This window comes from Vanacampus margaritifer, chromosome 9 (assembly GCF_051991255.1).
Source record: "Vanacampus margaritifer isolate UIUO_Vmar chromosome 9, RoL_Vmar_1.0, whole genome shotgun sequence".
Taxonomy (NCBI): Eukaryota; Metazoa; Chordata; class Actinopteri; order Syngnathiformes; family Syngnathidae; genus Vanacampus; species Vanacampus margaritifer.
Genome location: NC_135440.1, coordinates 18,335,375 through 18,348,030, shown reverse-complemented (window position 1 = coordinate 18,348,030; position 12,656 = coordinate 18,335,375). Strand labels below are relative to the sequence as shown.

At 38.2% G+C, this 12,656-nt stretch overlaps 2 protein-coding genes across 2 annotated transcripts; both read left to right on the top strand.

Annotated features, from left to right (window-relative positions):
• Positions 1–993: 993 nt before the first annotated feature.
• Positions 994–9,072, top strand: il6r (interleukin 6 receptor). The gene is made up of 10 exons (XM_077576683.1): positions 994–1,213; positions 2,441–2,926; positions 3,768–3,891; positions 4,970–5,148; positions 5,223–5,392; positions 6,013–6,157; positions 6,679–6,734; positions 7,879–7,921; positions 8,085–8,190; positions 8,365–9,072. The coding sequence occupies exons 1-10, from the start codon at positions 1,132–1,134 to the stop codon at positions 8,615–8,617; spliced, it is 1,644 nt and encodes a 547-aa protein (XP_077432809.1). The 5' UTR covers positions 994–1,131; the 3' UTR covers positions 8,618–9,072.
• Positions 9,073–9,186: 114 nt separating this feature from the next.
• Positions 9,187–10,629, top strand: riiad1 (regulatory subunit of type II PKA R-subunit domain containing 1). The gene is made up of 4 exons (XM_077576684.1): positions 9,187–9,469; positions 9,543–9,619; positions 9,895–9,941; positions 10,320–10,629. Exons 1-4 carry the CDS (start codon positions 9,389–9,391, stop codon positions 10,388–10,390), a joined length of 276 nt encoding a protein of 91 aa, XP_077432810.1. The 5' UTR covers positions 9,187–9,388; the 3' UTR covers positions 10,391–10,629.
• The last annotated feature ends 2,027 nt before the right edge of the window (positions 10,630–12,656 follow it).

Here is a 12,656-nt window from a genome sequence, read left to right as displayed (position 1 = left end):
ACAAATGCATACATAAATAAACAAATAAATGTAAGAATAAATACAAAAATAAAAAACGAAATGAAATAAATAAATAACTAATATATATAATAAATCAAATAAATTATTAAATAAACCATTAAATAAAAAAATTAATACATATATATACATGTGTAAATAAGTAAAAAAAATATATATATAAAAGTACAATTAAATATCAATCAATAAATAACGCTCTGCTCTCACATGTATTTATTTCATGTTGCAGACTGTCATCATGAATTGTTATTCAAATGAGGGGGCGGTCTTAAGTGTGTCTTGGGTTGTAATTTTCTCTTATTGGTCCTCCATACTACACAGAATTTGATGTTTAAAAAAAATGCGTCCATTTTTCTTCTGAAAGGTCAGATTACTCTGGCATAAAATAGTAATATTTTCTGAACGTGCTTGTAATTATTTGCACCAAAAATGAAGGAATTCTTTTGACCTGTGTTTATTTATAGCTTATTATTCCACAGACAAACTTTGAGATCAAATTTGGGTCAAAGTGGTCCCTGAATTAAAATGAATTTGACACCGCTGCTTTATTGGTTATATAGACTCACAAATATTGGCAATATATACTTGGAAGTGCATGAAATTTAGAGATGCAGTATTTTCTTCTCGTTGGGAATAATTCTCCCAAAAACAGACCCATAAAAAAAAAATGTATTCTAAAATTCAAAGACACGTGCTATTAATCAGGCAGCTATGACATGAAACTAAATATTATTACTGTACAAATGACTACACTCACAACATAATTATAAGACAAACGACTCCCCTGATTAAATCATGGCTGATGTTGATTTACTACATGATAATGGCGATAAAGATTCTGGTTCACTTGGCGTTTCACTGAGGAGGACTTCCTCAGTGTTGGGCTCATGCGTGTGTGTGTGTGTGTGTGTGTTTGTTCATACGCGTGTGTGTTTGTGTGGAAAAGTGGGGGTGGCGGATGAGTTTCACAATAACGTGCCTCAGAGGAAGTTGCAAGTTTGCCCATACAAATTGGCGTGTCAGTGCAAAGACAGGATCCACAAGCAGGACTGCATCTGGAGACGATGTGAACATTTTGCGACTCCTCTAAGGGGGGGATTTTAGCCACCCAAGATGCGCTTTTTCTACTTTCTGCTGTGGGTTCTATGCGCCACGCCGGTATGCAGCATTTTCCAGGGGACTTGTCTGAAAAAAGGTAAACTTTCACTAAATGTTACCCTCTTATATAAAGCAAGCAATTTATTTAGAGACTGAGTTGACCTTTAAATACATCAAATTAATTATTGTCAGTAAGTCAGTTGTTTACAGTTGACTTTACGGTAATTCATGTGAGCATAGTTCACACTAAGATTTGATATTAACTTCTTTAATAATGGCACAAAACTCTTCTGGTAGAGAGGTTGGTGAAGTTACAAAAACATACTGTTTGATTATGTTTTATTTGGCTTTTGCAATTGAGTTATCGTTTTGAAGATTTTTATTTGTCTTGGTCTCCCTTGAATGTTTAGCCCCTCCAACTGTTGGGCCTCTTCATGTGAGAAAGTGTGTTTACTCTTAAAATGGCTAAAGGTCATTTAGTGTCATTGTGCAAACTGTCCAGAGTGAACTCATAACCGGTCAAGGCCGTAGTGGTTGTTCAAATAAGAGAGAAAACACATTGGGAATATTGTGCACAGAAATGGAAATGAACATACACATGCAATGCCAGGGGTGACTTACTAGAAAAATGTGTAATTGCAAATCCACTACAGTAGGTGGCAGTGCCGCTCTCATTGTCAGCGAGTGCGCAAGGATTATAGCTTCTTCGCAGGGGTGTACTTAACGATTCTTTGATAATATTTGTAGTCACGGCAGAGAGTTAAGGGACGGGGAGGGGGCACAAAATATTTAGACTTATTCCTAGCCTTGACGTACCCTATGACCCTAAGCCTAACAATAACCTAACCTTAACCTAAGTAGCTAACCTTAACCCAATCCCTAATCCAAAATCTTATAGCAGATATGAGAAGTCTACACACCCCCTGTTCCATTGATGGGTTTTTGTAATATCAAAAAAAAATTAGACCAAGAGAAATCCTTTCAAAACTTTTCTCACCATTATTGTGTTCCAAAGGAGAAGTCAAAAAACAAAACAAAAAACAGGTGAGATAACATGGTTGCATAAGTGTGCACACCCTCTTAAAACTGGGGACGTGGCTGCTAATGGAAAATCTCATTTAAACACTACACGCGTATTCAATATTGAACATCTGTGGGGTGCAATTGCAATCTGGCAAATTTAGCATGAGTGGCCAAATATTGCCAGTTATTGTTTAGCCAAATGAAATCGGTATTAGTGGCTAAGCAAACGTCACATGGCCAGAAATTTGCATACAGTTCAACAGTGATTTATACTGTTCCCTGTCTTGTTGTCTCGCTTCAGAGCCTCCTCCCGGCGTGTTGGTGGTCCCCCCAGGAAGCAGTTTAGTTGTGTCCTGTGATGGCGACGTGAGGGTGGACGGAGCAACAGTTAAAGTGGCAAAAGGCAACTCTAATGACAAAGACACTTCGAGTGAGATACACAGCAGCAACGGAGATTTAAAAAGTACTGATACGAACACATCGAAGGATAAAATTCAGGAGGAAGGATATACGTCAGCTCCCGCGCATCAAGTGGTCCAGCCGACCAGCGCAGCTCCAATGGGCGAAAACACGAAGGGCAGCAAGGGGACGAGGGGCGTGAAAGGGAAATCCAAGTGGAAGTGGAATGGCAAGATAGTGGGGAGAGGACACTGGGACTGGGACGGCTTTGTGTCGGGGAAAAGCGGCACGCGGCTTTCTGTGACCTCAGCGCGACCAAGGGATTCTGGGAATTACACTTGTCAGCACAGAGGTCGAACGATGTTTACCTTAAAGGTCATCGTGGCAGGTCAGGTAACACAGTTAAAAAAAATGTTTTTTTTTCTAGGTTCCCTTTCTCTGTGTGTTTTTTTTAACAAACACAAACAATAAAGTAATCTTAAACAATTCCTCACTCATCTGTTTAGATCTTATATAGGCTATAGAGTAGACTTTACTGTCATTTTAGCCCTCTGCCCTTTTTTATCTTTTAAAGTAGAAGTCAACTCCCCCCAAATTTCTTGACAATAAAAGTTCTATGCAGCCCCACTAGTCTAAATACGGTATTAAATATGGATTAATATTGCATTTGTGGAATATGAGTTAAGCAGCAAAATCCAGCAGTTTTTTATCAATTTTCGAAGGCGGCCATTTTGCCACTAGCTGTAATTTTGCCACTAGCATGAAAATGACATCACAGTTGCTTAGATCTCAGGTAACAACCAATCACAGCTGAGCTTCAGAAAACAGGTTAGCTGTGATTGGTCATTACCTGCGGTCTGAGCAACTGTGATGTCATCTTCAGTCGACAGCAAGTGGCAAAATGGCTGCCCCCTGAGATGGATAAAAACAACTTGATTTTGCTGCATAGCTCATATTCCACAAATGTAATATTAATCAGAATGTCATGTTTAGACTGGTGAGGTCACATATAACATATTATTGTCAAAGAATGTTTAAAGTTGACTTCCCCTTTAAACATGTACAGGTAACTGACAGTTCTACAATTATTGTTTAAATTCTCCATATTCTGTAAACACAGAGGAAATCAGACGCTTAAATAGCTTTAGATGATTTAACCCCCCCCCCCCAAACTGAGGCCGTTACAAATATTCAGATGACGCATTAAAATTGAGGCTTATGTGTTGCAGATCCTCCTGAGGTTCCCAACTTGTCCTGCTCCAAAAAGTCACCCAGCTCCAAGATCCGCTGTGATTGGACGCCTCAGAAGCTGTTGACATTACATACAAACTGCTATCTCTTAATCAATAAAAGGTAAAAGGAGTAGCTCGTTATGAGGCCACTGTCACAGATTAACACGTCAGGATGATGAGTCTTTGTTATCAATGTGATAAAAGATGCGTCACTAGCTACCGTAGTAATTGTCATCAGGTGAAATGATCCAATTTCACTTCATTATGTACTCCAAATAATGTATACTTTGTTCATTTATCTATGCCAGTGACATATAATGGCAGGTGAAGGTATTATTTGATTACTATATTAAATGTAATCTTTGCGTGTTCGAAATAATTGAAAAATGAGATCTGATGAAGAAGCTTCTTTTGCAAAAGATTTATTTTAGGAGCTCCTAAAAGACACAAGACATGCTTACATTCAAAAGTGATGTTAAGCCTCGAGTGTGTCAATATGAAAACACAGTCGCTTTATAGATGAAAAAAGCATACTCCTCCTCTGAGGCTGGACAAAGGGTTAGCAATTATAATAGACAGACAAGTGATTTACTGACATGTTTACTCCAGTTCCGTCCAAAGCCGGAAATATATGATTAGACAGGTACTACCATGCGACCTAGACTCCCTCAGACCCACAGTGTTATCACCCTGAGAACTTGAGAACATGCCTCCCATGTGCATTCCTATCTCACCAGCTGGAAGGGAGTGAAAAGTGTTATTCATTACAATACAGTTATATGTCCAATATATTTCACACAAACATTATCACAGTTATATGGCATCTATATACTATAAGTAAATTCATAAACAGTAAAAATATGCATAGAAAATATTAAATGTCTTCACAGGCAAAAGAATTAAAGGTACAATTAACTTGTGAAGCCAACTGTTGCCATTCAAAACACAGCCAATAGCTTCCTGTGAGTAGCCTATATTAGCTTAAGATGCTAGAAAATGTAGCATCCATTTTAGAAGCGATATTTTATTGACAGGTAAGTGGGGCGTGGTTGTGTTGCATTCCACAGCCTCGTTTTACGTACTCCAATACCAACGTTAAAACTACAAACGCAACAATGGAGTTATTTAAAGCTGCCATTTTTGTCCAGTGTTTATTTCCTCCCGTGTGAATGACCTTCTCCGCTCTCGTTCTGGCCCAGGCCCAGTGACAAATTCCATCGTGCTCAGTGTTCCTTCTCCTCCCAGTGGTCGCGCTGCTGGTGCGTTCTGGAGCACAACGAAGACGAGCGCAGGACACTTCACACGGCCTACTTGTGCGTCACCAACATGGCGGGAAACGCCACCAGTGCCGTCGTGTCCTTTATTCCTTTGGGCATTTGTACGTCCACGCAGTTCTTACTAGCTCGCTGCGTCGTGTTTAAGGTTTTAAAGTGATTCGTCTTTCTCCTCTAGTGAAGCCTGACCCTCCCTCAGCGGTGTCGGTCCGACAGGAAGTGGGACACGAGACCAGGATGAGGGTCATTTGGACTGTCCCTGCTTCCTGGAAGTCGCAAGACAATTATTATAAGCTTGTCTATGAACTCAAATACCAACCTGTTGGTTCGTCGCCCTCAAGTATGCAGGTGCACAATAATATAGCTAGTCTGATTTTCTCTCCACTTTAGTGAATGCAATTCCAGTCATACGTCTGTGAAAAAATGTGCTCAATCACACAAGCACTTAATTCCTGTGTTTAACGTGCTAGCTGTCAGGCTAGCTTAGCAATTAGCATGGCTTCTCCGTCTTTTTTCGTCATCCCTTTGTGAGAATGATATTTATCAGATATATAGCTTATTAACGGAGGCGATAATTACCGTCTTAGGAGCTACTTTGCAACATGTTTAGGCACACTATCCAACTGAAGCTTGTTGCTAGCTAGCTGCTACAGCGTAAGTAGCACAGAATTACCCTCGAACTCCGATTTCCCGCAAAAGGTCACATGAGCCCAGCAAAGCTTTTTGAGACCATCTTGGTGGTTCTTCTTCTTGGTCTGGTCTTCTTCTACTACTGCTAATCAGAACATCACGTGGTAGAGCACAGACAAAGTCAAGGTCAAAGTGTTTGGGGTGGGGGGGGGGGGTATTAGTGGCCATTGCGGTCTGGGTTCAAGGAAGATAGCATTGATGTAACATTTTAACCGACGCAAACAAATTCAGGTGGTGATGACTTGGATTCATTGTGTGCATGTGTGTGTATGTTTTAGCTGAAGTTGATCAAGGGCCATCGCTCGTTCACTATCACCGACGCCATTCCAGGCGTGGAGTACATGATCCAGCTGAGAACTCAGGAGGAATTTGATGGTCTGTGGAGCGACTGGAGTGCACCGGTTTACGGCAGCAGCTGGATTGGTAATTTAAAACTATTAAATAAAATCAATAAACATGCACACAAAAGCAGATATCTTCCTGAATGGGAAATAAATATCATGTAATGTCGAATGCGTGGGTATTTTTTTGGGCGTCATGTCAGACTCCAGCACTTCTTGATCCACCTTGGACACAAATGTTGTCATGGTAACTTCAAAAGTTGGCCCTTTGATTTCCTTCCTGCATGTTTGAGTTTTCCGAAGAGCATTCCAAGAAAAACACAAACCTACTTTTGCTACCACTTGCTCCCCTCCTCTTCCGCTCTTTGTTTCTTTTAAATATATATTTAAGAAAACAAAATCTTAACAGTAAACCGCTCTTTGTGTGAGATCAAAAATTTGATTTTGTATATGTGAAAATGCAATTTATTTCAAATCAAACCGTGAACATTGTAAACAAAAATCACATCAATCAAGTTGTGTTGTGGCGTACCTGCTGGACGAAATGAAATGAAAAATATATGTTCTGTGCATTGTTCTCACAAGTTTCATCTTTCATTTCAGACTCAAAAACAGAAGAGCCGATAGCATTGCTGAATGAAGACCTGATGAATATTACGGTAAATAAGTCTGCCTGTGTTTGATTGGCCACTGTTAATTAACTTATTGGAGTACATTACATAAATATTTTAAGACTATTTTTGGTCTCACTGTAAAAAATTGCTAAAATAAATAAATAGGCATTTAAAAAACTCTCGGGAAAAAACAAAAACAAATTTGTGTTTACATTTACCAATTAAGTTTGCTAACAAACTATATAAAAAAATATGGTTAATGTATAGTTTGATTTGATTTGATTAATTGTGCTAGCTAACTAGCAAATGTATCTTTGCTAACGCGCCTAACAAACATCCAGGTTTCGTTTCATTTCATTTATTGAGAAACCCATTAGCTACTGACCCAGCTCACAAGCTAATCTTCCGAATCCTGGGTTCTCTTCCAAATTCATTACAATTATTTACAATCATTTTTTAAACATTGGTGACGTAAAGCAGACCAATTAAATATTCAAATCAAATTTAGCTGATAGCCCTTTTGTACTTTCTGAGCCTAAAATTGAAATGTGAAAGATATGTTTTTTTGTGCAATAGAAAAACTAAATCTTGCCTTTTTTTCCAACTTTATTTTTGATAGTCAATTGATAGTGGAAAGTATGAATGATACACACATTTGCTTAAATTGGGAGTGCTAGCAAGATAATGTAGCCTAGCCCTCACTTCAGTTATCTCTCTGCCACCAGAGTCTCTGACTAGCATGCTAATATGATTCTCAAACACATTTTTTTCCCCATAATGCCATGCAATTCTAAACATGCGTAGATGTATGCCAAAATAGTCACAGAGAACATCCAGCTTCAACAAAATAGCAGCGCTAGCATCGGCAACACTATGCTAGCATTTGCTGTAAACAATTTGATATTAGCTATGGCTGCTAATGTTTGTAGTATCATTTATTCGTTATAGTGTGTTGACTATAACACTAAATCTTAATGGTTTGAATTTCAGAATGTAGAATCAATTCAAAATCAAAAAAAGGTGATGAACTTGTTGAGCAGTTTCAGAAATGAGGCTGTGATTTGTTAAAAATCAAATTACAGATAAATTCTCTCATGTACTATTGTAAGATCATACTGACAGTTTGCCGAATATGTTTTTTTTTGTGTGCAAATTCGCTCTTTTGTGACTTCTTTATTTCATCTTTTAGTTTCCCGAGGATGAAGGTTCCGGCACAGACGATCCATCTGAAAGTGAGTCACCGACTGTTGATATTGAAAAGTTCCTTCTATTTAAAACAGGAAGTTAAGTCACTAAAGCAAAAAAGGTGCTCAGGAAACATGGCACAACACACCTTTTGCATACACCGCATCCTAAAATGCACTTTTGGTGGTCATGGCTCTTGTGTCTTTGCAGCACTTTCCGAATCGAGCGTCCGCCCCACAATGGTGTCACATCATATCGTGTGGATCTCATGTTTGTTTGCCATCCTCGCCATCATTTTGGCAGCCTACGTGTTTAGGTAAAACTCGAATTGAAGCATCTGCACCGTGGCACGATTGTCAGTGGATTCTGATTTTCGCATATATGCTATTTTAAAATCTGCAACATAATGGGGGCATGAAAAATCAGTCGTGATATGACGGAGGATTACTGTACAAACTTGTAAATTCCCCCCACACTTGTCCTATTTCAGACACAAAGAAAAATTCCTTGCCAAAGTGCACAGTCTGAGATTCAGGAGCCACTACAAAGGACCCGCCCAGCCCAAACCGCCCTCCCCAGTAGCGCCGGAAGGTCGAGCCCTAGTGACCTTAAACCCCCCGTGTCCCAAGGAAGAACCCACCGTGGGTGAGGAACAAGAGGCCGACGAAAATGATGTCGAGCCGGAGAGGAGAGAAGCGATTCACTTCAACAACACAAGCTATTTCTTCATGCAGAGCGAGTAACTGCATTAAATGAACTCAGAATGTTTAAAACACCAGCAAAAGCTTGTTTATGAGATGCAACAATAAAGAAATGAGAGTGGCAGTCACACCCATGAATCCGTATCAGTTGGCCAACTGCTTATGTCACAATATTGTAACATTTGGCCTCTATTGTGCTGTAATATTGTTCATTCTTCTTTGTGCTTCTTTTTTTTTCAGTCTTCAGAAGGAAAACGGAACAATTTTGTCTACCGTGTCAAGCATACAGCCTGTAAACTAGTCTGTTTTTAATATGTACATCTGTATTGTACACTGGATTGACGGACTTTGTACCTCTGTAAATAGCTCAGTCAGTACCAAGTTTCCATGTTTATGTCAAATATTTTTTGCTAAACTTTGTAAAATATCACAACTGATGGAATTCATGCAATGTGGAAATGCAAGTATAAAGCTTTATTTTTATTATGTACTTTTAATTTGGCTGTTTTTTTCCGAACATAAAGAGCTCATACACTGAGCTTTTAATTTAGCAAAGCAGGGTAAATGTGATATATAATTGGCAAATTAGCAAACATCAGTCTTTAGGACCTTTTAATTATCTTGGAAGTAACCGTTTACGACGCAGTCAGTCTAGCCTATGGAAAGTTCTATCCGGTGTTGTGCCGCCCTCTAGTGGATACAACGTGTAACATCAAACACGCGTCTCCATAGCAACTGTTGTTTATTGTGTCATTAACAGGTGACCGCCATCACGTTTTACTACTTGTAACCCTGATTTGGACCCCGACACAAATGTCTCTCCAAAGTGGCTCACAAAAACTGGACGTGGGCGTCCTGAACGCCGAACAACGGGAGAAACTGCGCCTGTTCAAAGTAAGATACCAGCAGAACAAACACGACCCAAACGGAGACGGCGACTTTATCAAACGCCTTATTTGAAAAACAGATCCAGACCAGGATCGACAATGAGAAGTATCTGATGGCGCATCCTGAGGTGGAGGTCATGGTTGAAGATTTTCTCAGGTTCGAGCACTTGATTTTGATTTTCTAAATGTGTTTGAATGTAGGCGTAAAATACAGGTTTGTACATTTTCATGTGATTGGTTATTATTATTTTTATCATTATTATTAGTTTTAAGTCAAGTATATATGCATCATTATGTTGCATTAGAATACACTGTACCTATACATGAGTGTCATTTTCAATATGATTTTACATACAGTGTGCATGTATGACAACGCTATCAATCTATCTAGATCTACTGTATCTGCACAATCTCAATTTGTTTGTTTTGTAGAGACGTGCTTCTTAAAAGGCCCACTCACATCCGTGCATTCGCTGCTGGTGAGTCACACACACAAATGCTCATTATATGTATATAATAAATTGCAAACATAAAAAAAAAAAAAATTAACCACTCTCATAACGAGGGATGTGGGCCATGTGACTGTTTAGAATTAGCCAATCACATAGATTTTAATATATATATATATTTTTTTTTTTACATCGCACTATAAGTGGTGGCAAATGAGAGCGACATTTTGGTCTCTCTCTCTTTTTTTTTATATCCCAAAAACCTGTCATGTGAACAGGGGTATGTAGACTTTTTATACCAACTATCAGTCTGAGGACTACATTAGCCTCTAATATAAATGATTTTTTTTTTCCTTATGTATTAGGAGCTCCTTACTACTAATGAATCTGTTGAATCATGTTTTTCAGATCATTTCACCAACCCTGACCTTCACATTGTGATCAACGCTAAAATGGCGACCATCAATATGGACGCGTAAAAAGGCTGTTTATTCATTTAGGAACCTTGTTTTGTTATAACGGACTGTCACATTTCATCAAGCACTAATTGAATAACCAAGCACAATGTATCCCCCTGTATTGTATTCCAAACTGTGTCTGGAGTGTTGAAGCCGAGTTTGCATGACACATTTTAGAAACTTACTTTGCCATTGAATGCCATTGAATAGGTCATCCTTATTTAGGATTTAGTACAAGAGGAAAAATAATAAAGGCTGTGTCCAACCATTGGAATTTTGGTCTTTTTTAAATTGCCAATTGAAGCCACATTTTACTTCTTTTTTTTTTTTTTAACTCATTCACTGCCATTGACGGTTATAGCCGTCAAAAATTCAATTGAGCTATTTCTATTAGTTTAACTTTTTTTTTCCCACTTTTGTTAACAAGAGTATCAAAACCTAGATTTTTTTATTGTACATTTAGAACAGATATAAAATTTGTGAGTTAACTAGTAAAGTCATATGATTAATTACAAATAAAAATTGTAATCGCCTGTTGGACCAAATTTTTAGTAATCTTTTCTCTTCTTTCAAATCGCGTCAGACGATTAAAATCTTTAATCGTTGACTTCAATAGTTAATTCATTAATCACAAATTTTATATCTGTTCTAGATGTACAATATTTTTTTTCTAGGATTTCATACTCTTGTTAATAAAAGTGGAAAAATGTTAAACTAATAGAAATAATTCAAATGATTTTTTTTACGTCTATAGCCGTCAATGGCAGTGAATGAGTTAATTTATACCTTCTTTTTTTTTTAAAAGTAAAACTCATTTTAAATACACCACCAAGAAGGTGATCCAAGTGTTATCATGGCAACAACAAACACTATTCTATTACAAGGCACCTATCAAAAATAAATGAGGTAAGTTGAATCACTTCCTGAAGATACATACATGCACCTGCCGGGTCGGAAGGTAACCTCCCTGCATCATCATACAAAGGAGGAAGCATTCACCGCACGTCAAAGTGACACAATCTATTGGAGAGGACACACAAAACAAACATCTGTAAGTACATCAATGGCATTGTTCATTTTTGTCCATTTCACTCATTACATTTAACATTTGTGTTTTTACTTTACATGTACTGATGTGTCATGTCATGTAATTTAATAACGGTAAAATCATGGCTGCTCAGTGTAAAGTTAATTCAGGAAAGTAGTGTGGTTTCCAATAAGCGAGCCAAACGTTAAGTGATGTAAAAAAAAAAAAAAGACATGTGTTTTTCCACCATGTTATTCTCCAAAGTCCGTGCTGCCTCCCAAGAGGAAAAACTAGCAGGGGTGGTAACCAGGGAAGTTCTCGCAGCAGGAAGCGATAGAAGACTGCAGAGAGACAAATAGAAAACATCACTCGGTGTGCTTGAATCAGATCCATTATCATATAGGACATTGATGCAGCTTATTTCATTGTGTCTGGTGTGTTCAACAACAGGCGCGTTCAACATGGCTGCTAAGGGACGAGCATTGTTTGTGGTCTTCGCAGTCTTTGGTAAGCATCATTATCACACACTAAATATGATTTATTCACGTTTGACAAAATGTAAGAGATCTAAGACAAGACTATTACTAATTTTGCCTTTAAAACGATTTAGATGCTCAGTTTTGATTGACAGGGTCATCCACTATTCTTTTTTTTTTTTACCTTATACAGCTACATGAGAGTAAATGAAAAAATAAACACTGATTGACTGTGCAAGTGAACCTAATGTTTTGTTGCCATTATTTCAATGTATGTTACAGCGTCTATGAAGACTTACACTGTTGATTCGAAATGGATGAACCAGGAGATAACGGACATGGTGCAGTCAAATGTATCAAATGGGACAAATGGCAGTGGGGGTGTTAACACAATGCAACTGAAAGTCAAAGCAGAAATACTATATTTAACATGCATATTTTCCCCTCACATTAATGTAGATGTGTGACATGTTCCGCTCGGCCAACTTCAAATCCATGGTGATGACGACCAGGATGAGACCCAGCCTGGGGAGGAAGTTGTTCCGGAGGTTTAAAGAGTGCTTCAGAGAAACACATCAGTTTGCTGAACATGTGGACGGGCAAGTATTCATGCATAAAACAACTTTTCTCCCCCAAAAACAAAGTGTGGACCCTTAAATGAATGTCATTTTATTAATGGGACACCGAGTCAAGTTGTAGTATGATTTATGCTCTGGCAGCCAATACAATAATATTCAATGGAAATTTAATTAGTTAGAACTTAGAAACTGTCATCCCAGTAAAC